Below are 25329 nucleotides of genomic sequence, written 5' to 3'. Positions count from 1 at the left end.
TCAATTATTGCTGATAATTCTTCCTTCAGTAGTATCACCTTTGTCTGCTTCGTTGATTGTCATTTGCAGCTCTTTACTTCAGTTTCTGCCAATCATTTTTAATTTTAAATGAACAGAAATCTTTTTTATCTTTAGATCAATTCTGCTGATGATTGATATATAGATAATATTGTAATGGGTCAAATTCGGTTCATTTGATAAGTTATCAACTGAAGTGTATTCATAACGCAGAAAATTTTGTGAAATAATATTCATTTGAAATAGAAAATAATGTTTAAAACAAATTTTGAGCTTATTATATTAGTCAATTATATATGCAAAGTAGATTTGATCTCGATTAAAATTACCAAATATTTCGAGCAAAAACCGTCAGTTATAATCAAAATAATTTTGTCATATTTTCCATTGAAACTTTGCTCTGATTTCGGGTTTCCTGATCTGATTAAATTAAAATTTTATTAATGTTTCATCACTGCTTCAACAATTTACAGCATTGCTTTGTGATAAGTATATATGCAAATTTATTCATTTTTGAAAGTCTGCTCTAATTATTTATATGAATTTATATGATTATCTTTACACAATATACCTTTCCTTCATTCGTAAGTACCACATTCGAGGCTCGAGATAGAATTAGGAAAGAAGAACGAAGGTTGCATAGATTAAATTTTGTCTCTTAGTGAAATCCATATGATTTTTTAAGCTGACTGTATATAACCTGACTGTTCAGTAAATATCTTAGATGGCACTGCTTCACTAAACACTTTGAAGTTAAACATTCGAAAGAGATATGTTTTTTTTGCGATTAGAAGGATTACCAATTAATGCGTGGTGCAGTTTCGATAGCAGCAGGAGGTAAATACTGAGCAGACGACTATTTGCGCAACTTTTTTTAAGATATAAAATTAACTTTGGCGCTTATGAATTAATTTATTCCAACTTATTGTCTCCTATGGGTTGGATCGGAAGAGGAAAAGTGCTAATTATTGTCCGAATATGCCAAAATGTAATTGGGAACTGAAAGCGGCAAGATTTATGGCAAGCATAAGGAAGAGATAAAAAAGTGTTATCTAAAGTATTTTGAGAGCGCAATATCTGGCTACAGAAGAAGGAAGTAATAAAAATTTGTACTGCACTTAAAGTGGTCGGTTGATAAAATCTTAATGAAAATATTTATGGATTCACTGTTCTCTTCTTCGAGAAGAAGAAAATGAGGAAAGAAGAAAGCAGAGGACAGTGACTAACAGCAAAGTAGCCAATGATCTTTCTAAACCAATCTCTAGTGAGCATTGCCTACCTTACTGCATGTTATAACTATCAGTTCAGTCCACATCATCGATTTTAGTGACCATGTTACTTCTTTTGAAAGAGATTATTTCAAAAAAAACATTTCCAAATTTCAGGTTTAACCTTTTATTTCAACAGCTAAACATTAAGTTCACAACCGTTCCCACTTTCGGAACATAAAGTTGATACTTTGATAGTTTTCATTACTCAATCTTAATACTTGCAAATTTATGTTTTAAAGAATTTCTTCTCTGTGAAAGATAAAAAAGAATTTTGTTCACTCTCAACCATTTATTGTTACATAAACTTTTTAATTCTTCCTTTAATTTTTGCTTTTATCAGCACAGTTTAAATCTGCTAAATCTGTACACTGTTTTTAAAATTGCGATATTAATTGTTAAACAAGGAAGAGCTTGAAATAATAATTTTCAGTACTATTAAGCTTGCCAATAGAGTGACACCTGAGTGAAAATTGCATTTTGAAAATGGCAGTCGACATGTTTCAATATATTATATAATTGATCATATTGAAATAGACAGTGGAAGTGTTATATACGTTGAAACAAGTTTGCTTGGCTGGGCATTTGATTGGCATTGTTGGGGGACAGCACACGACAACTTGACGATCATTCGACGATGTTTTGGCGACCAAACCAGCACGACCTATGTCATGAGTACCTCTTTTCATTTCATACTTCAACGAACTTGATCAATTCCATCTGTCCTAACTAATTTATCAATCAACATTAGTTCTTATCCAGTGTCTCTCTTCTTATTCCATTACTTCCTCCTCATTGAAATTATTCATTTTTAACTACATTTCAGATAAGTTCCGGCGATTTATCACCTTCCATCTCTTCAAATCATAGCACTTATTTTAGAATTCCATAATTTACCTATTCACTACCAACAACGCATAAATTAAATTGTCTCTATGGATTCATTGTGCAATTTCGACTTTCTTCTTATCTTCTCTCCTTTCTTTGTACAGAAACAAATTCATCCTTTTTGACATTTACAATTTTAGTTTATAAGAAAGCAGTATCAATTTTAAGAAAATTTTCAAAAATTTTCTGCAAATTTTCTGAAATGAGAAAAGTTTATGGATAACGACTGGTTTTTTTGCTAGATTTTCTTTACATTTCTGAATTATTTCAGAAAATAAAATCCGTTTGCTTCTATTACAGATCATTTATCATAATAATCTAACAGATTGCTGGAATTTAGTTTGTTTAACTTCTGATTAAGATAAGAGAATATTGTGCAAAGCAATAGAAATCAGGAAATAAATCATTCGAAAATTGGCATTTATGTATATCGGTATGAACCCTCTACGACAAATAAATATTACATAAAGCAAATATCGCATGGGTACAGAAAGATTTTTAAGTTTAGTACAATTGTTTCAGGAATACGGTAGGTTAGGTTGTTTATAAAGTTCTATTCATACTTGATAGTGAATTTCAATGTTTTTTTAATGAAAACCAAACAGAAATATAAAGTCGGAAGCATTATAGAGATTAACTTTATCGTATTTCCATGTAATTCCAATATTTGGAGTTTTAATTACATTATTTATTAATAGAAGCCTAGGCTCTTCCCAGTAGAGAATAGATTAATATCAGCATTAAGATTAGTTTATTACGAATGTAAATATTTTTTGTTGAAAATGTGTTATTAAATTGTATTTTCAAATACACTGCTTGTCAGCTTCCGACCTCAACAAATTAACTGAAATTTGAACAACTGTATCATAGAGTTGAAAACAGTCTATTACAAAAAGAAGTACGATTCATTTTCGGTGGAAAACAGAAAAGCAGCTAAGGTGAATTTAATAACGGCATATTTGAAATTTATTAAGAAATTAAGAGATATTTTTTTTTTTTTTACTGGGTTGAACTTATGATTAAAATGCTCTCCAAATACAAAAAAAAAAAAAAACAGGGAAAACAGGGATACATTAGCTATGTCAAATGGTTCAGTCAACTTTCATTCTGGTCTTCATTTAGAGCAAATTTTTGAATTATTAATAGTAACAGAACCTGTCTCATTAGTTTATCGACAGTGTTGTCATTAATTTGAGAAAAAAGAGACAAGTTCATCTTCCATATTTCAATTCCACCTTTACATTTTACCCTCTTTTTTCTCTCAGAATGAAATAAGATGGAATTAGGATTGATTGCTGATTGACTGGTCCTGATAAGTTTTTAATTTTCTCAAATTTTTTCCTTCAAATCTCTGCATATTGCTTCAAAAAACTCAGAGCTTTCTAAAATTTAAAAAAAAAAAAAGATGAAAGCAAGACAGCTGGATCAAATGTCGGTGTTAATATGAAAAGTTGAAAAGAGGAAAAAAAAATTTCAATCTTATTTAATAGGAAGCAGCAAGTACCATTGGTACGGGTAATAACAACGAGCAGTGTTAAAATAACTGCGTTCAATCTAATTCATTCATTGCAAATCCAAATTATTTTAATCCTTTCTAAATGTGAGTATGAAAACTAAAATGTGAAATTAGTGAAAAAGCATAAATAAAGAAATAATACACTTTTTGCAGATGGACAGGAAGAGGCAAAATTTGTTAGTATTGTTGAGGATTTCATGGAAAATCGAGTAATATCAGAATTGGAGCGACATTGTTTTGGTTTGAATTTAGAGATACTCTAAAAAATTTTTGGATAGGATGCTCATATAATGGATGCATTGGCAATTTTTTATGATTAATCTCGACAAAGATTCTCTTGGAGAGCATCAACCACATCATAATTAATTAGTCAAACTAAAAGTCTGTTTCTCTTTATCTTCCTATTCATGCTCTTTCTCCATTACTCAGTTAGTGTGACAGGTGATGTCGAAATTGTCGATAAAATTTTTGCATTAGCCTTCATCTTTACAATCAGATGTAAGTCATTAAACCCTTCAATATGTCATTAAGGTGTCTTTCCTTGAATTTCGGTTAAGTATCCATTTTATGAATTTGCATTGGTAAACGAAATTGGCAATAATTATATTTTGTATGTAGTTATATTTTAATAGCAGTAGTTGATTTTCATTAGTTAAATCGACCGAATATCACCATTCAGTCGCTTGGCAGAATAGCTCAACAAAGTTTTAGATGAATTTTCACAAATTTCATATCTGTTTCAAGTATTAGATCATTTTACAACTTAATTTCATTTTCAATCTGTCAACACGCAAATAAGTGAAAAGAAGGATAGCGTAATGATTGAACACATTCTTAAATAAGCTATACTGAGAATGAATGAAAGTATAGAAAGAGTACGTTTTATATTAATTAATTTGTTATGTGATATGTGATTATTGATCTCGCATTTCAATACTACCATCATTCATATATCAAATAAACAGATTCTATTTAAGCTTTTTTATTGCAGAGTTATTAACACCGACCGAAATCAATCAAGTTTGTCCCATAAAGCTTTTGTTAAGTATTTTGACAAAGAAATTCAGCATCTTACCCACTGGATTTTTTTTTTCAGAATTTAGCTGCAAACACAGGAATGGACCCAGTTGTCAAACGAGAAAAAAAGAATGACAATGATTGACCATGATTTCTGGACTTTTAAAGAATGACAATGATTGACCATGATTTCTGGACTTTCCTGTTCTAGTCTTATACTCAAAGTAATAAACAGAAGTAGGAAAAGGAAGCTTTTTCATATAATTTTTTGACGTAGTTTAAGAATAAACGCGTTGAAGATTCAATTAAGCATTTGTGCACAGTGGTAATCATTGATAGTACAGCATTGGAACGAGAAAATAACTGTCTTTTTCATGCTTGAGTTTTCAATCCAGCCATAACTGTCCCCTAACTTATTACAGTCAACAAATTACTTTTTTATTCTAAAATTTCTCTGCTGTGTTTCTTTTTTTATCAATGTCTTTTTTTTTGTAACAAACCTTGCGATGATACAATAGGACATTAGTAGAAAGTGGAAAGAAAAAGCCGTAGAGGTGATCAAATTCAAAATCTAATTATTTTTTTTCTGAAGGATTCAATAAATATGCAGGAAGGGCATTTCCGTTACAAAACAGTTCAGGAAATATTTGCGTGTTAGGTGGCAAGGAGAGGGGATGGATGTCCCGTTCTGTGCGTCAACATTGTGGTGGGTGGTAAGCACTGGGTAAGCACAAGGAGAGAGATGTCATTGTTGTTTAATACCAATGACACCTGAAACCATTGCCAAACCGTTCTCTACTGATTTCCAGTTCCCGTCATATCTTTCTCCATCAAGCAGGGTTTATAGCTTAGAACTTCTTAGGCTGTTATCATTTCTGAAAGAACAAGGTTACAACCTAAGTAGAATGTACTACTAAATTTACTATGAATTTCAGGTTCGCACAACATAAATTTGCGTTTTTTTCTATTTAGTTACTGCTATAAACGCCTCCTTTATTCATAACAGTATATTTCTTCCGTATTTATTGATTGACCATTTTCTTCGCCAAGCAAATGAGAATGATTTTGAAGTTTTGGAGCTAACAATAACAGGATTATTCAATTTTAATATTAACCTCCATCCTTTTACTAAATTGATGTTTTGATGACTAATGACTAATAACCGTAAATTAAATAGAAATAAGTAACAATCTAGCTTTGGTTGTCCTAGATCGAAATGATTAATACGACAAGATATTGGCGCTTCTCTTAAAGATGATGGTGATATATCAAATGATGCCATTAGTGCCAGGAAATCATAACCGTTTTCAATATATCCCTTTTTTTCCAGTTTTCAGATTGTTTTTGAAATTATTATGGGATGAATTCATTTACAGTTAGAGTTATGTAAAGTTTAATTCTTGCTGTGTAAAGTTTGATTATGACCAGCTTTATTTATTAACAATCATTCGAACTTCTAAATGCCTCAATTTGATGAGTGTTCATTTCAATGTGTAATATCATTTATCAAAATAGACATTATCATTTCTTGTAATAAATATGATACCACCAAAATTTCATCTTTTAAATTCAAGTCTAATTTTGGAGTCACGTCTGCATTTTCTTTTCTGTTTGATTTATTTCTCTTTTTTTAGCACTCATCATTGGTGGTGATTGAATAGGAAAATTTCCGTTTTTCCGTTTACGCCTCTCTTTCAACTCAGCTTTGATGTTTACCTCTGATACGGTTTTATCACCTTGGAAGTACAAACGTCTTGGAAAAATGTTCGTAAGGCTTGTGTCATCCTAAAATTGCGTGAATTACTTTCGATAAACAGAGGGCACTGTTGGTGTCATTTCTTTGTTTTTTTTAATAACAGTGAGCTAGAAGCATCGTCTGTTTAATTCCTCTCTTTTAGCTTTACACTGAACTTTTTAATATAGAATTATGAATTTTTTAGTCAACACAGAATTATTATTGAAAAAAATTTTTTTTAATGTAGAATTATTAAAAAACAACAGCAAACTCACAATCAATGAAAATCACCTATTAATTTTTAATAATTCCTTCTCATCTCATTCACCAGCTGTTCTTTGCTGCTATTTATTTAAATATTTTTATTAAAGATAATATCCTAACCAAAAAATGTTAGAAAATGCTTTGCCGCCATCATTTCGTTATTTCATTGAAAAATTTTCTTCAAATTATTTTTCTATCTTCAAAAAGTTGCCGCCGATAGTGATGTATGTTAGTTTGAAATGTTTTATTGTTTACAATTTTGATGGAAGCTCGTAAATTGTCTCCCTTAAATGTATCCCGAAGCGATTCAGTTAATAGAAGCGTTTAAGAGTAAAAAAAAAAAAAAAAAAAACGAAAAAAGAAAAAAGTCAGAATAATTCGTGTTGTGGGATTGAGAGATATTAGACTACTGAACTATTGAACTATCTCTTAACTGATGCACCGTTTAGATGACCATCAATCATAAAATTTTATATTATGAACCAATCATTATAAACCATTTAGTCTTAGTGTTTCCTCAGTTCTTGACTTATAATTAAATTTTGCAAACTAATTCCTTCTTCTTTCTTCACTTTTCCTTTTTGTTCTCTTTTCACCAAAAGAGCAATATTATTTGAAGAATTAATTTTATTCGTAAGTATAACACAACTTACTCAATAATTTATCGATGGCTATTTTTCTGAGACATATGTGTAGATTTGGATATGAAATTAAGTGAATACTTGAAGTTTTCGTAAACATTTTGCACCACTACTAGAATTTGCAATATGTGTCATGATTTATAATATGGAGGAGCACTGTTGCTAAAAGAATAGGACTTACATTTCATCTCAATCTTTTCAACTTTTGACTTCCGCAATTGCTTTAATAATATGGAAATTTCCTCTCAGCAGACAAAAAATATCTCGTAGATGAGGGTAATGTGCATGATAAGGATGATAAGCCATTATCCCTGTCATTCATTCTGTCCATTACTGCATTCATTCCGGATTACACTCCAGAAGCACTGTTAACGCCAAGGTCGATTAGCCAGTTCGTTGATCATTTATTAGGAAAATGTAGAAGAAAGAATATGATGGGAAGATTTCTCTTCTCCTCTCCTCTTTATCATTAACATAATAACCAGTAGACTTGTAGATATTTAATAAAACAGTCATTAGTACTACTTTTGTGCTTTGATATTAAAGAGAAATAAAGCAATCTGTTAAATTCATTGTATTAAAAGAGGTATGACTCTTTATCGGTTCGTCTTTTACTCTCAAACTGAAATCCCTCATTGAACAAAGCTCCACATCAAGAATTTTTCAAAATTGAAAATTAGTCTGGCGATGATTCTTGCTGTGGACAGTTTTCATTGTTATGTATTCATATACTAATAAATAAAATGGAATCCTAATGAACAATTTCAATATGAGAGAAGAGAAAATTCAAAAAACAGCATGATGCGAAAATCTTGAGCTAATATACAGCAGTTCAATTTAAGGTCATAATCTATCATTTCCATAACATCCATGTTATCATGACTGTAATTACCAGTTTATCTCGACAAAACTGTTTTGCTTCATTTACCGATTATGTAGTAATTGCTAAGCAAATATTACATCCTTTTTATAGTGCTATCGTAAATGGAATTTGTTTTTGACACCTTGTGATTTTGACCATAAGCTATGCTTTTATAGCTGTAATTGACGTCTGATTTTCAGAACTGCCAAACTTTTGACTGACGTCCGTAATGGAAATATCTACAAATACATCATTATTATTTCAAATGCCTTCCTTGGCTGTTTTCTTCGTCTTTTCTAATACAGTTCTTTTTCTTATAACATAGTTCGTGTAAAGCATCATTTTTCAGCTATCAGACAAAACACAACTCGTTAAAAATGCATTTGTTCCAAGTGATTATTTCTTAAAAACTCTTTCATTCTTTCATTTACTTACTCCATTCTTCAAAACCATACTAAGTATTATCTTAATTTATATTTCAGATTTAACTTTCATGCTTTAAACGAAGAGTGGAATGTATATACTTTTTAGATTCTCATGAAAGTTCCGTATGTGGTTGACATAATTTTGAAATACGAAGCAATTTCTAGCATTTTGATTGTCAGAATTATAAAATATTAAAGATACCGATCGATTTGTATACTTCAAAATACTTCTTCCTACGATCCTATCAACACAGCCATCACTCATATCGGTTAAAGCTCAGGTATTTTGCTGTGCTCCCAGAATCACATTGATTGACAATCTAAAATTACTTTAACTGACATTGAAATCGTTGTCCCGTTGATGGGTCTCCTATTTCATATCCATCTGATAGAGATACTACGCTTCTTATATCATTTCTTTTTAAACATCTTTAGAAGAGACCTGTCTTGTCTTACTGGAAAGATGTGTTTTTATTCATCACTGATAACTTTTAATCATCTTTTTTGAATTATTTTGTTTTTTCTAAAGTCTAATCAACATTTCTTCTAAATTTTAAGATCTTTTTTCACACTCCCTTAAACCTCATGATTTCTTCATAGTTATAAAGAAAGCATTCTTCTTCCTTATACTCATTTATTGTTCCAAGAAGAGAATCTGAATCAGAGGAAGTAAGAGAAAAGCCCAAAACAAGAGCAGAGAGCAAGATTTCAGTAATGAAATTTAACATTCTGGATTAAAATACTCTGGTAGATACTACCAATTGTATGATACTACCTCACTTTTATCCGCTACCTTTTCTTTTTCCATCACTTCCTGACCTACTTACTACACTTTCCAACTTCCAGTTTTTCGCCATGCTCTCGAAATTCTTGAACCGAATGTATCACCTGCCGTTTCTTTATTTCCGGGTCACTTCTCTGGTTAACAACATTCGACTTTTAGAGTCCCTACGTAGTCTTCTTCTAGTACACTTGTTATCGACACATATCAACAATCTCTTTCCCTCTGTGTTCATCTCTTATAGCAGTCAAACACCTGCTGTCATGCTATTGAACACAGGTGACATCCTTCCACTCATATCCTTTTCAGTTAAAAAATATCTAATCGTTTACTTCTTTCCAGGAATTTTGATTTCCTGAATGAATTTTTCATCCATTTAAATTATAGTGTTAGGAAAGTAATTTCGGAAATGTATTGTTAGATTTTATTTCTGAAGCATTCAGATGTACGGATGCTTGATTTAATATGCACTGATCAAAAATTACAAGTTTGAAGTTTCAGATGAATTCGGAAGCATCAGGAATTCCGTCGACATCAGTGGCATTCATGAACATGAGGAGTTCAGATTCAGATGCAAATATCACTTACCGTATACAGCTAGCAAGTCTTCCAGAATCCGTAATTTATCGGGTACTTTCATATTTGAGCCATCCGGAGTTGTTGCAGGCTCAACGTGTCAACAAACAATTTTATAGATTGGTCAGACGGAATGTTCATTTACTGTGTCGACCGGAAGTAATGGAAATGGGGTAAGCGTTGAATTTCGAAAGTTTGTTGAGTTTGAAACCAGAAAAGATAAGTTTTGAATAATAATAGCAAATTATTATCTTAAGTAATAATAATGTCTTATTTTTTATTTGTTTTTCTTACTTTTCCTATTTTCAATTCTCAATTTGAAGCATAATTTGATGATAGTTGGTTGACCAGGTCATTTAATGTCTATTGATATTACTAGATCATATCTACTGATATTTCTACTAGATAGATTGTCGAGTTTTAATCTTAACTAATACTATTTTAAGGATTGGCATGTGCGGTTGTGAGAAACGAGTTCGACCATTTGGACGGTTGCAAACATCGTTGGTTTTGAAAGCAAGTAGAAGAAGACGTTTATTTGTGAAATTCACTCGGAAGACACCTTCCGTAGTGAAATATCGTGAAATTTTTAAGGATGAGGATTACACTGGTGGTTAGTTCTTATTATATTACTATCAAAAAGAGAAAAGGATCAAAATTTTTGTAAGATTAGCAAGTCTATTGATGCATGCAGGCTGAAAGCCATACATTTCATAAGCTTAAAAAGACTAACAATCATTAAAAAGAATTATACATTGAGTTTTGTAAAACGTAAGAGAAAAAAGAAAGTGAAAAAGATAAGTTATCAATAATATTTTGACTCATAATTTAATGAAAACTTTCATAGACCGCAACGATTTATCAGAAAATTTGCTAAGTTATTTGGATCAACAGTTCAAGGAAGCAAACATTCATGGCATACTTTCATTTTCGGGCATTGCCATCACTACTGATTTATATAATAGCTTGTGCAAAAGTTGGGTCAGAATTGAGTAAGTACATATTTAGTTCAACAATTTTGTCTTATTAATTAAAGCTAATAATTTAAATTATTTTTTTAAATATTTTTGTTTGTATCGAAAGAATTTAGGATGCTACTAAACATTGTTAATTTAGGTGAAAGGAAGCTATTCTCTAATTGTCTCACTTTCAAAGGATTACTTGCATTTTTTTATTGTGGAAAATTTTAAAATTGCTATTTGTTTCTCCTTTAAGAACTTTCTGCAATTTTAAAGTTAAAATAGTTGTTTATTTGAAGTCGCTTTCTTCCATTTATTGGGATTAGAATATTTTTAAGAATTGTTTAGGAACAATATACTAGATAATGAATGAAAATTCAAAAAAAAAGATCGCATTGCGCAGCAACTTTATATCTGTAAACAAAAATAAACACAAAAACATAATGACAACTAAAGAGTATTGAAAAACTGGATGAGGAACTTCAAAAATGCAAACTTTGAGTTTGAAAAGGTAAAAAATTCATTTGCAGATGTTTTTCTGAAGCAGTTTAAAAAAATCTTGTTTTGTAAGTTCAAAGTGCCTACAAATACTACAAATAAATTTGACTATAGCAAGACCGGCCTTGAGATTTGGATAGTAAGTTCATTGCTGATATCAGCCATCCATGATGGTAGTTCTTTTTCCAGATGAAAAAAATATATCAACCAGCAGCTCTACTGATTTGTAAATAAATTGAAAAATTTAATTGCTGAATAACTGAAGTGGTCCTTGTCTTGCAGCTGTTTGAAAGCAAAGGGAAATTTAAGCATTCTAAATATTGCTTACTAATCTTCCAAAAAAAAGCCTTTCTAAAATTCCAAAAGGAATGCTAGTTTTCTTTCCGCTTTCTCTTTTTCTTCACTTAGCCAAAAATATAATTGATATTCTCACAAGATATCCAACAGAAAAAAGGAAACGAAATTACAAATACAATGAGAGAAACAGATTGGATGTGACTTTTCAATCGTTGCTTGTATGAAACGAAGCATTCATTTTAACTTTTGTAGTTAAATTTGAGAAATGTATTTTTGAAAAGTTTTCTTGGTTGAATTTCAGCAATGCTACACGTTTAGTGTTCACATTATGTCATTTTCGATTACCGCTGGAGTATTTATATGAATTACTGATACGTACACATTGTCAACGACTGACCATTGAACTTTCTTATTTCGAGCAGTGTTTTCTCGATGATCTGGTTAGTACTAATTTTGATTAAATTCAAATTGTTTATTTCACAGATAGGAAAAGAAGATAAAATCAGGAATTTAAAATCTGAAATTTATATTTCTGGTTGGAAATAGTTTCTTTTTCATATTTCTCATTTTATTACTCATTTCTATCCAATTCTAACGTAAAAGCAAAACGGTTTATTCCAGTCTTAAAATTTAAATTATATGATTGTATTCCCAATAGAAAAACTTTGAGAACTTTGAATTTATAGCTGCTCGTCGATGAATATATAAAATATTTACTATATTTTAGTCTGAAAACTACTAATCTATTCTTTTTATCTTAAATATTGTTTTTTGTTCTCACAGCAAATGTTAAATGTAATAACCACTGCAATTGGTCATTTTCTTAATCTCTGACCGTAAATTCCAATGTCAGTTTAAAAAATCTATGCCATCCACTGTTCTAAAACGGTTTTCCACATTTACAGTGTTGTTATCTATGAAATTAACTCTAAAATCTCTCTTATCCTTTAACTTAGATGCTTTGATTTTAAATTTCTTACAAATTGACTTATCGATTTTTTATGTAATTGATATGTTTATCCAAACCATTAGATCAATCACCAATTGAAACTTAAGCAATAGCACTCCAACAGATTTCGAAGACTGTTAAACTGCCTAATCTAAAGTCAGAATTTCGTTAATATTGCAATTAATATTTTCATGCTTGCTATATAACAGACCCTCAGGAGTTGATCCTGAATAGTGCAACTCCCGTGCATATCTCTCGATTTACTGATAATTCATTGCTATATGCGAGATAATTTTCTTTAAGGTTTTGGAAGCAATGTCGGAGTGTCAGGAGTTGATTCTGAGCAGTGCAACTCCCGTATATTTCTCTCGATTTACTGATAATTCACTGCATCGGTGGGCCGTTCAGGAGAAGTTACCCAAAAAGATTCTTTTTCGCAATATCCGGACTAATTTCACATTTGATGGAGTCATAACTTTGATTAATGTATATTTTAAAGCTTCGGCTTTTAGTTTTTTTTTAATAAAAAAATTGTTCAGCTGTGAATTAATCATTACATGTCTTGGAAGAACTTTAAATTCATGATAAACTAATTTCAAAATTCGAGAAGATTTTGTTGAAGAAATCAAGATTATTTAATATTTTTTCTTTCCAGGCACTACAAATTCGGTATCCTGAGTTATTTTCCAATAGTGTTCAATCCATGGCAGCTGTTGGTTGTTGGAGAAAAACAGTATATGACTGGGACTTCGGTTGTATAGCATTACCGGAACAGAATGAAGGCAACAGTATTGTCGAACTACTGAGTATACCGGGTGTGGTGACACATATTTCCCGTTCATACAACCTTTCAAACACAGTTGATGTTACCATTAATTCTAAGGATTTTTATTTAAGCACAACGAAATGTCAAGTTTCAATTAGGCTCCAACTTGGTATTTCTTCTCAAAAAGACTTATGAACTGTCGGGAGACGTGTTTTTTAAAGCTTTCCGAAATAGGAACTGATGAGTTAATTTAATTGTAGGATAAGAAAAATTAATGGTTTAAATTAAAAGCAAATTTTGTTAATGAAATATCTGAAAAAGATATTTCATAATATGCTATATTATGTTGAAACAATCTGAGTGAAAAAAAAAAAACTTACTTTCAAGTGAAAAAAAAAATGGAGGAGCGTATCTGTCGTTTGATTTTAAACAGCTTTGTCTTTTCGATTAGGGACTTTTTTCGAAATGAGTAATTTTCTGAAATTTCATTGACTAACACATTGCTTTGGAAGATTTTAATTAGCTGGAATCATTGTTAATTTATGAAACTAAAAATGAGCCTAATGGTACTTTCACTGCAGTGATTATCAAAAGAATTTAATGGATTTGGGTAATAATTTAATAACCTCTTTTTTCGCAACATTTTCCATTGTCTGTGATCAATGAGTAGTATGTTTTGAATTCAATTAGATAAAGTGTCGTTTTAAATGTTGTATTTTCGGAGATAATTGTAATTTGTTTGAATTAGTTGGAATAAAGAATTTCTGCTCATTTTCGTATGGAACAAAGTGTAAAACAGTGACCACAAATCCACTTTTAAACGATTTTTTCGGAAAGACTGTCACTATAAAAATTCCCTAAAGTAAAAGTCGTTTTAATTTACTGCGTATAGTTCTTTAGTCTAATTATCAAAAGCAAATAAAAATGCCAAAACATTTTGAATAGAAACTAATAAAAACTATTCTTGCAATTTTACTCTTTGGCACAATATTTTCTTCAAAAACTCTCAATTTGATATTTTTTCTTGACATCTTTGATGGTTTGAGGAAAAGAAAAAGAAGAAAATTTAGCTAACGAAGAGGCACAGTAGGCTACAGAAATAGGCCAACTATCATCCAACTCATCCGATGAATCAGCTCATTTAGTTTTATATGTGCAGTTTGTGTGTGTCTAATTGTAAACTTTATAATCACTTCAACTTTCTACTTTTCATCTTAATTGCAGCTTAATTTTAGCGGTCTAATAAAGTGAGGATAGTTATCATCAGAATGGAAGAGATCAGTAAAATTAGGCCAACCGGTAATTTGGCCAAGTGATAATTGAGAATAGAAAAGAGATGAATAAGAGGAGACTGTCATAGATATTTAATCCTTGATGACTTCCATGCATCTCTTCTTTGTCCCTCAGCAATTGCTCATATTTTCATTCATTTCAGTCATTCTAATAAGTAATTTGTAGAGAGTTTTAGATTTTGTTTTGCAAGAATTTCTATAAGAGCTAATGGCTTCTTTAGAAGAGATTCTTAGTTTCTCGTTTCTGGAGTAAAGTTGTCGATAATGTAAAGTGACATAGGAATATTACAACCTTTTTATTAACGAATAAAGTAGTATAATAATAGAAGTTTACTGTAAAGGAAAACGGAGAAACATTAGCCAAATTGGAAATGAGTGAATAAATGAATGGTTGATATCTGATGTGTTTACATTATATATATATATGGGATTCATAAACATAAATCATTTTTAAATTTCAGAGATCATCACAAGGTAATAACGTTAATCTAATATAAACAAAAGAAAAAGGGGACAGGAAGTAATTTAAAGTGATAAACATCATATCGAAAACAATTGATAAAGATTTAACGTAATAGACATCAAGCCAGTTGTGTGACACATGTGACTTCAAATATTTACTCATAAATATTTTATATTTTCGTGAATTTCAAATGTCGCTTTTTTTTCAAATATTTGCTTCATTATGAGTTTTGGAATCGCGGAAAAAGTTTCTGCATCTATTGACAAAAATGATGTTCGTCAAACTTGGGACTTTTATTTGAACTTCAACGAGTATATCAATAGCGAGCAACAATATTCGGTTTGTTTCTACAATAAAAGTAACTGGATTATCAAAGTTCTAAGCATCCAAAAATATTAGAATTAATCAAACATTAATAAATCTTAATATTTTGCATGTACCAATTCAAATTGTTGACGCGATGATTGTAATTCTGAATTCTTAATTACTACAGAGTAAGGAAAGCATATAGATTGATCGGTTGATAGCTGTAAAATCTTGACGACTTTGAATCCAACTTAAAGCAGAAAGATTAGAAGGATAAGAAGAAACAAATTAACAGTAAATCAATGATACTTATTGTTAGTATAGTTCTTCTTCCTCTTCGTTAAAACTCTTTTTAATGAATAACTTCATTGGATGGTACTTCTGCTGGTTTATTGTAATTGATATGTTTCACCACTGTATCTTAGTCTTTCATCATAAATGACAAAGATTTTAATTTAGGTGCCTAATTACCGTTATGCATACTTTTTCGTGTCATCCACGCCTGACACGTGCAATTGCAATTGAAAGTGAAAGTAATGCAGTAAGGCTTGAAAATTTTATAGCACGAGAATTGACTGTAACTTTCCTCTACTATAGTATGTGTTTGCCAGGACAAGGAAATTTCTTCGTTGGTTTACCTGTTCCTTACCTACGACAGGTAACGATTTCCACTCCTTCCCTCTTCTCCGGCACATCCTGCTCTGCTTGCGATTCCTCAATAGAATGACGAATGTTCTGGGAGAGATGAGAGGGAAAAGAAGAATGGAAGAACTTCGAGAAGAATTTAAGGACACTGCGCTGGGAGAATCGAGATGAAATGGGGGAGGCAAATAACTTGGGGACAACATGAAAATAGTTCGAAAGGAGATGAGGCAATGCAGACGAAGAGAGTGGCAAATGCTACTTTGAAAGAGGAAAGGAAGACCGGGTGGGTTGGAACATTCTCTTGGGGTCAAGATGATCGTGCATGTCTGGGTAAACCTCTAAGTTTTCGTATAATTAGGGGACGCCGGGCGGGTAGTTCTGGTCACATGATAGAGGCTAGTGTTGGTCATCCGAGATTCTGTGATAATACTCTCGTATAGATGTGATTGATACGAAGCGGCTTTGTGGACATTAGATAATTGAACCGATCATGCAAGAGTGGTTCGGTCAGCAAGTTTAAGCATGGATTTGTGGAACTTGCATTTGTGGGGGAATCACCTTTTGACCAGAGACGCTTTATGCGCTTTGGAAGTGTCGTTCTCTCTTATTGAAAATGATATTCTAATCGTTGAAATGGTTTCATAATAACATGCTGCTTTTCAGATCAAGATATGGCAAAACTATTAAAAAACGAGGATGAATTCAATCAATTCATCAGAATGACTGAGTTCGTTCCATCATTATTTTCCGATATTAGTTTTATACCTAACCGATAACATGGTGTAAGTGACGCCTTTTTGACCTATGAAATTTCATTCCATTTCTAACCACTTTGCGAGCTAAACTTTTTCCCTTTGTTGGAATGATGTTGCTGATATAATATCATCAAGTATATACAGCACATGACATGCTGTTAACTTCCTAAGCATCGTAAGTTTGCAAATCTCTTTGACTAACGAAATTATGATCCCTTTTATGATCTCCTTTCTAAATGATGTAAATCTTTTAAAAACAAATAAGCATGTGTTTCAGATATGCTCTAGTGCATTTCTCTGCAAAATGGTGTGAAATATGTGAGCAACTCAATAATTTATTATTAGAATTTAAAGATGAACTAAAGTGTTTTGATTTTGCTGTAGTGGAAGCAGAAGAAGTTGCCGGAATATCAGTTGCGAATAAAATTGTCGCAGCTCCAACCGTTCTGTTTTTTAAGGTTTCCAATTTTTAGTAAATGATTTTATTCGCCATTTATAATCATACATTGGATTTATTTCACAGTAAGGAGTTAGTAATGTAGCACACTGGGTCTGAAAAATTATTATTCAGCTATTGTTATTCTCAGCATCCAATTTCAAATTATGATGATACAGTTTCAAATCTCAAGTTTGCTGCATGTTTTATTTATTCCATTTTATTCATTGTGACAAATAAAGAATACAGCGGGATAGTCATTCCTAACGGTAAAGTTTTTGTCCTTGTTATTTTTTTTAGAAATGATTAATTTCAGAAAGGGAAGGAAGTCGATCGTTTACAAGGATTCGATCCGGCTAAATTAAGAATAAAAATCATTAAGCACAATTTTGTTGAAGGCGTTACTAACATGACAACAAAACCAATCGATGATGAGAAAAATGTAAATTTGCATCAAATTCGTCTATTATCAGAAGTTGTTATGTATTCTACATCTCTCATTTCTTTTATGGTGTATGTAGATTTCTTCCTTTGCAGCTCGTAAAAGCACGATATGGAATAATAGACCCAAAATGCTTTATGTTGCTTTCTTGTAATCTAGCATTCTTTTAGCTAATTTTCCACCTTGTAAGGCATAAGCATTTCTTAATTTGTTTGTTTTCAGGATGTGAATAATAGGATGAAATCACTGGTCCATCACTCTCCTCTTACGCTTTTTATGAAGGGAACACCAGATAACCCAAAATGCGGTTTGTTATAAGAAATAATTTTTTTTTGCAGAATTTAGAAAAATGTGTTGATTATCTATATTCGCGAGGATTTTTAGTCTTCGAAAAGACTTTTCTACTGTGCCAATTTTAATTTAAAATCCATTTAAGGATTCAGCAGTCAAATTGTTAATCTTTTACGTGCGGTAAATGCAGATTTTTCAAGTTTTGATGTCTTGGAAGACGATGAGGTAATATTTTTCATTAACCCGTAACAAAAGTTTTGTTAGGTCCAGTTGTCTTTTAATAATAATAGTAATTATTATTATTGTTATGAACATTTCTATAGTTTATAACAAAAAAAAAAAAAATAATACATATTGAGTTATATACCATTTGTTTTAAAAAAAATGCAGGTGAGACAAGGATTAAAAGAATATAGCCATTGGCCTACATTTCCACAGCTTTATTTGAATGGCGAACTTATTGGTGGCCTAGATATTCTCAAAGAAGAGTTAAATGATCCTGACTTTCGCAGTAAATTGCCGAAACTGAAGGTAAGTTTTTGTCACAAATTCATTTCTGAAGCCAAGTCTTATTTAGCAACCTTTTTTTCTATTTTCTCTCTCTAATTAAGTTAAATAGTTATTTCAGAATAGCAATGAAAGATTAAAAGCATTAATCAATCAGGCTCCTCTAATGCTTTTCATGAAAGGAAGTCCTAAAGCACCTCAATGCAGTAAGCTCTGTTATTTTCTAAATTCTAATAGTTGACGCGACAAATTATTCTTGATGTATTTTTAAAAAAGGAGCATTTGTGGTTTCAATTTTCCCCTCTTCGATTTGCAGAATTCAGCAAGAAGATTATTGAACTGCTAGCTGGGATTAACGCTGAGTATTCATATTTTGATATCCTTAAAGATGATGAGGTACGTCTTTCTGCTTTTAGTTATCTGATTTTTCGTTATATTTGTTAAAAAGAAACTTGACATTTTACTGCTGATGTTGATTCAAAAAAAAAAAAATTTCATGATTTTATTTTTTTTTTCGTGGTGGCTTCGAAATTTTCGTATTTTATCAAATATTGAAGACTCTCTTCATCGAAAGTAAATCGATGTCTGAGCCCAATCCCTGCAGACACTTTCGTCAAGCAAACTGATTCTTTAATTGTAATAACTGTAAAGTGGAAATTTAGAAAAATTTCGTAAATGGACGATAGCTTTTTGAATATAAATTTAAGTGCTTGCATCATCTCATTTGTTGGCTTTTATGTTACGATTTGGAGTATAATAATCATGTATCTAACTTTATTATGGTTATGATTTTTTTATGCATTAGACTGAACAGTGCAAGCAGGATTTATTGATTTATCACTTATGATATTTTCTAATATCCTCTATTTTCTAATATTGGAATTAGATACGAGAAGGATTGAAAGAATATAGCAACTGGCCAACTTATCCGCAGCTGTATTTGAATGGTGAACTAATCGGTGGTTTGGATGTGGTTACAGAGGAGTTGAAGAATCCTGATTTTGTGGAGAAAATACCTAAATCGAGCTGATGAAAAAATGAAGTGATTGATTAGTTCTGTACGTTAATGTTGATGAACTGTTCTTGTTATATTATATATGGGGGAAATATAACAAGGATTCCCCTTTTGTATGTTCATTGCTAATTATTTTTTTAAAGAATGAAAGTTGCATTTCTACACTGTTCATTTTTCTAATGCACTTTTGTTGTAGTTAGCCTTGTATTTTGTTGGTTAGGAACATGCGAATATCTGCAACTATCGTTCACTTCACAGATTCGTTAATTTTGCATTTTTTGGTCTTTCAAAGTTCATATGTCCACAAAACACGAAACGATTCTCAATGCATGCTTTTTCGGTATTTATATGTACAGAACCTATTCTGTCCTAAAGATGACACGAGTTGGAGTAGTTTTTATGATTTTAGTTTTAAATTATTTTTAGCAACTTGATCGAGCTTACCAAAGTTTCTGCATGTAACACCAGAAATTAAATCATCAAGTATAAGATATTTTTGACTTATCACTGTTACAAAAGGATAACTCTTCGCTGGTATATATCAGAAATATGAATTTGCACGGCTACGAGGTATTTCTCAAATTTTTGCAACATTTTTTGACCATTGTGTGTGTTGGGGCTTCCGAAAGTGCTAAAATTGTGCAACCCTCTATTGTTTGCAATTTTTACTGCGTAATTTCGGAAAAGAAAGGGGAAAAAGCACCCGTTGGTATAAGTCTTTTTGATTTTCGCGATTGTTTATCTGAAATGTATTGCATAAAGCACATTTGCTCTGCCAGTAACTTTATGTTTTTTTTAAATTTTTATTTGGTCATCGTGGATATAGTATATGATAAGCAATAACAGAGTTAGGTTGGAGTAACTTTTAAATGTAGCAATATCTCGAGAAGTATTCGCCCTAACATACAGGCAGAGCATTTTGTAACACAATCTCAAGTGGTGGATAAACAATTTATCAAGAGAACTTTATAAAGCATATCAGTAACATTTCTAATAATAGGAATTATAATTGTTCATCGTTGTAGCCTGAGGGATCGCGAGAAGATTACATGTACTCGGAATTTGTAATTCTTCGTTTCTTGGCAGTGTTTTCAAGTTTGATATTTTAATATTTTGTTTTTCCATGTCCTAAACAAGTAACTTCTGAGTTAATTTTATATGAACTTGGCGCAATTTATGGAATGTGAAGTATCCACATTTGAGGAGTTCAAGTTAAAGCTTCAGAAATGTTCAAAAATTTCATTAATGATTTCTCTCTAATCTTAAGGTCATATTTAGATGAAGTCTTTTTTTTTTTTTTAAATGGTATGATTTCTATTACATCAATTCCAGTTACAAATAGCTTTTTGTTTTCCGTAATTAAACTATGAAATCTACCAGCATCTGTTGGCATATTGGCAGCTGGAACGAGTGGAGAGGGTTCTTGAGCTGTAAAAGCAATTTCATGTTCTAGAATTAATGCCGCAAGCAAGTTTTTCAAGATTTTTTCTAAAAGATTTCACACTCTTGATCTTTGTCCATTTAAATTAACTACTATCTCCTAAATTTGTTGCAAGGAAATGCGACGTTAAAATAAGGTGATTAGCTTAAGACCTAATTCAAAAGACAGAAATTTTAAAGCAGTAAGTCTCATTTGAAGTAGTCAACATGAAAGGCTTGTCTTTTCGGAACTGATGATATGATGGTTTTGGGATAATTTATATTCTTCGTTTTGAATGGATCAGATAGGATCAAATCAAGAAATTACAAGTTATCACGCAATTTTAATTCAACTTTTAATCGCTGTGGAAACTTCTATATTACTATTTTCTATATTCCATATGTTTTTGTTATAGATTCTTGTGTTCTTTTAAACCAGTTATGGTTCAAAATTTAAGTTTTAGAATCTTTAAATTAATGTAGAAATCCTTGGATTCATTTTTAAGAATTTGGAGTGATTAAACTAACCCATTTTTAAGTAACAGTTTATTCTCGTTCATGGAGTTATTCTGTGGCAGTAAGTAACTGATTGGACAATTAGGAATAGCGTTTACTGCATTATCAACTGATGAAAATTGCACATTCAGCAAAGGGTTTGGATACTGTTGATAAGCCTGTATTGGAGTAGTCATCGTTGGTAAGGACTGTTTTAATGGTTGACTAGGTGTCAAGAACGGAGCTGGTTCTGATTGTGAGAACGAACTGTATGGATTCGCAAAATATGAATGGTTTTCTGCAGACATTGATAAATTAGGGAAGCACAGCATTGATCCAAATCGTACTGGAAGTTGAAAACCGGACATCGGTTGTTGAATCCCTACGGTTGGTGATTGTGTGGAATAATTAGCTCGAGGAAAGCAGGGTCTAATATTTTGAACTACGTTTTCATGTTGAATACTGGTGTCCAGATTCTTTGCTTTTTTGATACAAGGTGAGAGATATGTGGCATTCCAGAATTCTTGGATTCGTTTCATTGCAATAATCGTATCCTTTGTTCCCAGCTTATAGGAAGCACTATTCCTGTACTGATGATCCTTTAATTTATCCGCTTGCTGCAACGTTCTCTCGGAAGATCGCAATCCGCCAACGTCATAGTTTTTGTTTGGCTCAACTGGATTTGCGGAATTGAATTCGCCAATTTGGTTGCTCATTGGATTTTGATCATTATTTTTCATTTCTTTTTCTATCGTTTCTTTAAAATAGTCCATCAAAACGATGTCTGCATCCTCTTCCTTTTCACCTGATGTTTTTTCTTGGAAAGTTTCAGACGAGTTTAAGGGCTTTTTGGAAACTCTTAACTCTGTTTTCCCAAACTGATCATTGTTTTCCCATGTACAGCACAATTGTCTCGATAGTCCTAACTTTTTCTGTTCCATAGAATTCATCGTGTCTTCATTATTCTGCTGCTTCAATATCCCTTTATTCTGATTACTATTTGTATGATGCTGATAAACCTGAGTAATTGTTTTATTTGTACAGCTGATAGATTCTTCAGTTTCATTATTAATTTTCAAATGTTCACTTCCATCATAATTAACATTGACGATACTGTTGTTGTTATTGCCGAGCTTACCTTCCTCATCTTCTTGCAAATTTTGAACAGTATTGTGGTGTTTCTGTTGAATTTCCTTCAATTTTGAATAGAGAGAATCAATTTTCGCTTTTAACACAATAATTTCATTATCAGTTTTTGTCGTATTATTTATTAGAGAAGATTCGGATGTGACGTCTTTTCTATCACTGATCTTTCCTGAAGTTTGTACAGCCGGCAGCGGAAACGCTTTGCAACCACTAGTAAATTGATTTTGTCCATCCAATAAGATAAGAGGTTTTTTGGGTACTGTTCTTTCGATATGATTGTTTATAGCATTAATGTTTGTCCCACTGAAGATGGCTTCTTTTTCAATTGTCAGATTTGAAGGTGATGCAAGTTTCTCTATTATCTGAGATTTTAGTAAATCTGATGACAGGAGAGGTTTGATTACAACCAACGAATCATTGAGCAAGTGCAACTTAGGATTGATAAGGCATATTTCAGGACTGGGTTCATGACATTTTGAAGGTCTCATCAGTCTCGATGCAGAGCCACCTAATGGATCTATAAGAATATGTTCTCTCAGATTCATTGAAATCTGATATAAGTTATTACCACCAAACGATGGATTTCGATTTCCATACGGATTCGGATCCAGTTCACTTCGTGACATTATAAAAGGTGGTTTAAATGGTAAACTTGAGCCGCCTTGGTCCATTATCAATTAATTGTGGATTTTCTTCTTTCTTGAAATTCTTAATCACCTGGAAGTTATTTGCTTAATGTTTTAAAAATTCCTCCAAATTTACATTGAAACGGCACCGCTTGGAGATGGCGTAAAACTTCAAAATTGTTACCTTCGCATATTAAAGTATTTTTTGATACAGTATATAAGACATTAACAAATATATCTTTTACACTGTAATATGAAGCCTTGCAATTATTAACAAATAAGAAATTCTACATCTGCTTATTAAAGAAATTAAAAAATGCAATCCAAAGGGTAAAAAAATTCGGTAAAAAATTTTAAAATTCTCGAATTGCAAACGCTTAGCTTTGATGGAGCTTTTTGAAGATTAAGCATTTTAAAAGCGTGGAGAATTTTATTTTTTAAATCAATAGACGACTTTAAATTCTTAGATCGTGAAAATTAAATTTTTGAAAATTTTGAATGACAATCTAATTATACAAGCTTTGAAAGCCGTATTGATGATAATACTGTAAATGGGAATTTAGTAAAATTAAAAATTTCAGGCATGTTTGTGGATAAAAGAACAAACGTAATAGAAAAATGAAAAACTTAAGAAGTAAGCTGTCGCAGAATGGCAAAGGCTGGTAAATATAGCAAATATGCATTGACAGATTTGATTTTACCAAAAATTCAGCATCTTGTTATCGCTTTAAAAAAAATCCACTTTCAGGAAGCAAACCATGCATTATAAATTATATAAAGTTAATCTTTGGTTGAGAGTTGTGAAAGAGTCAAATGCAAAAAAAAAATTGCAATTTCTAAAACTTCACTCTAATATGGTCACTGAATAACTGAATAGAATGATTGCTTCACCACAAATCTCCCATCACCATTACAATCATATATTTGTTATAAATTTTAAGCGGAATTTGAAGAGATTCGAAATTGAAATAACCAAATAAATATCAAAAAAACCTTTCCAGATAAGTAATTTTGCAATATCTGCCACTGGAAATGCTCGTCTGTTTGAAGATTTTTTCAAACGACAAAGATTTTAACATCTAAAATCAGTACCAGTGATGTCTTCGCATACTACTAGCAATGGATATTTATCTACAGCATTAATTCGCATCATCTGAAACTTTATGGGTCATAAATGAACAGTGATTGCAAGGAAACGTGGTACGAAGGAGATATGGAAATTTCTCCGACTCTTTCAAAATAAATCGTAGCGTGTTTGATGTCTCTTTCTTAATTTGGAACTCCTTTTACTCTCCTCTACTTTTTATCAGCAAGATAAGCTAAAACGAAATAAGCAATTCAGCTTTAATCAGACTAAAATTATTGCCTTTCTTCGAGATCAGAAATAACGAGTGATAATGAATAAATATGATGATCGGTAAATCTCTAAGTTTCATTTCCTTTTTAAATAACAAAAAAAAAAAAAAAAATTACTTGAAATGAAATAAATGAAAAAAAATGAATCGATAATAACTGTTTTGCAATCATTCAGATATGTTAAGAAAAATAATCATTTAAATGATTTTTACATCATCAACTGATTAAAAATTACCGTTGACAGTGAAGAAAAACTTAATTTTCTTTATAAATAACATTAAATTAACCTATGGCACAATGACACAAAATTAAGTTCAAAATAAAAATATGTATACTAATAGCTGTTAGTTCAAATAAATGCAAAACATTTAGCTCCTCTATCAGAAGCCGATAAAATTTGCGATTACTCCCATTTGTGTTTCTCTTGATTGGCTTATCCCAACTTCCTTTAAGTAGAATGAAAAATGATTTGAAAATTGCTTTATCTTTAGGCTAATTAACTTGACAGTTTAACTTGCAAAATATTAGCTGGAAATAAAAACTGTGTATAAAGAACGGTGATGACATAGTGCTGAAACTGTCGATTGTGAGTTTAAATTTTACAAAATCCTAAGGAGATGATCGTGGAGTATGAGAAATTTGTTTGTTTCTCAGTGATTACATGATCCATGATGG

At 31.4% G+C, this 25329-nt stretch overlaps 3 protein-coding genes across 3 annotated transcripts; 2 read left to right on the top strand and 1 right to left on the bottom strand.

Moving 5' to 3' along the window:
• Positions 1–9916: 9916 nt before the first annotated feature.
• Positions 9917–13655, top strand: Bm10574 (Uncharacterized protein; the record flags this gene model as incomplete). Its single annotated transcript, XM_001901677.1, has 6 exons — positions 9917–10164; positions 10438–10604; positions 10839–10983; positions 12047–12185; positions 12998–13180; positions 13350–13655. 6 exons carry the CDS (start codon positions 9917–9919, stop codon positions 13653–13655), a joined length of 1188 nt encoding a protein of 395 aa, XP_001901712.1.
• Positions 13656–16837: 3182 nt separating this feature from the next.
• On the top strand, positions 16838–19627 carry Bma-glrx-3 (Uncharacterized protein; the record flags this gene model as incomplete). The annotated part of the gene is made up of 9 exons (XM_001901678.2): positions 16838–16893; positions 17199–17379; positions 17674–17799; positions 18022–18106; positions 18236–18315; positions 18481–18621; positions 18719–18803; positions 18914–18993; positions 19484–19627. The coding sequence occupies 9 exons, from the start codon at positions 16838–16840 to the stop codon at positions 19625–19627; spliced, it is 978 nt and encodes a 325-aa protein (XP_001901713.2).
• Positions 19628–21549: 1922 nt separating this feature from the next.
• Bm10575 (Uncharacterized protein) lies at positions 21550–23343 on the bottom strand (the record flags this gene model as incomplete). Its single annotated transcript, XM_001901679.1, has 1 exon — positions 21550–23343. The coding sequence occupies one exon, from the start codon at positions 23341–23343 to the stop codon at positions 21550–21552; it is 1794 nt and encodes a 597-aa protein (XP_001901714.1).
• Positions 23344–25329: the final 1986 nt, after the last annotated feature.

This window comes from Brugia malayi (genome assembly GCF_000002995.4).
Source record: "Brugia malayi strain FR3 genome assembly, contig: Bm_v4_Chr4_scaffold_001, whole genome shotgun sequence".
In the NCBI taxonomy this organism is placed as follows: Eukaryota; Metazoa; Nematoda; class Chromadorea; order Rhabditida; family Onchocercidae; genus Brugia; species Brugia malayi.
Note: the sequence above shows the minus strand (reverse complement) of the source record. Positions and strands in the feature narration are given on the sequence as shown.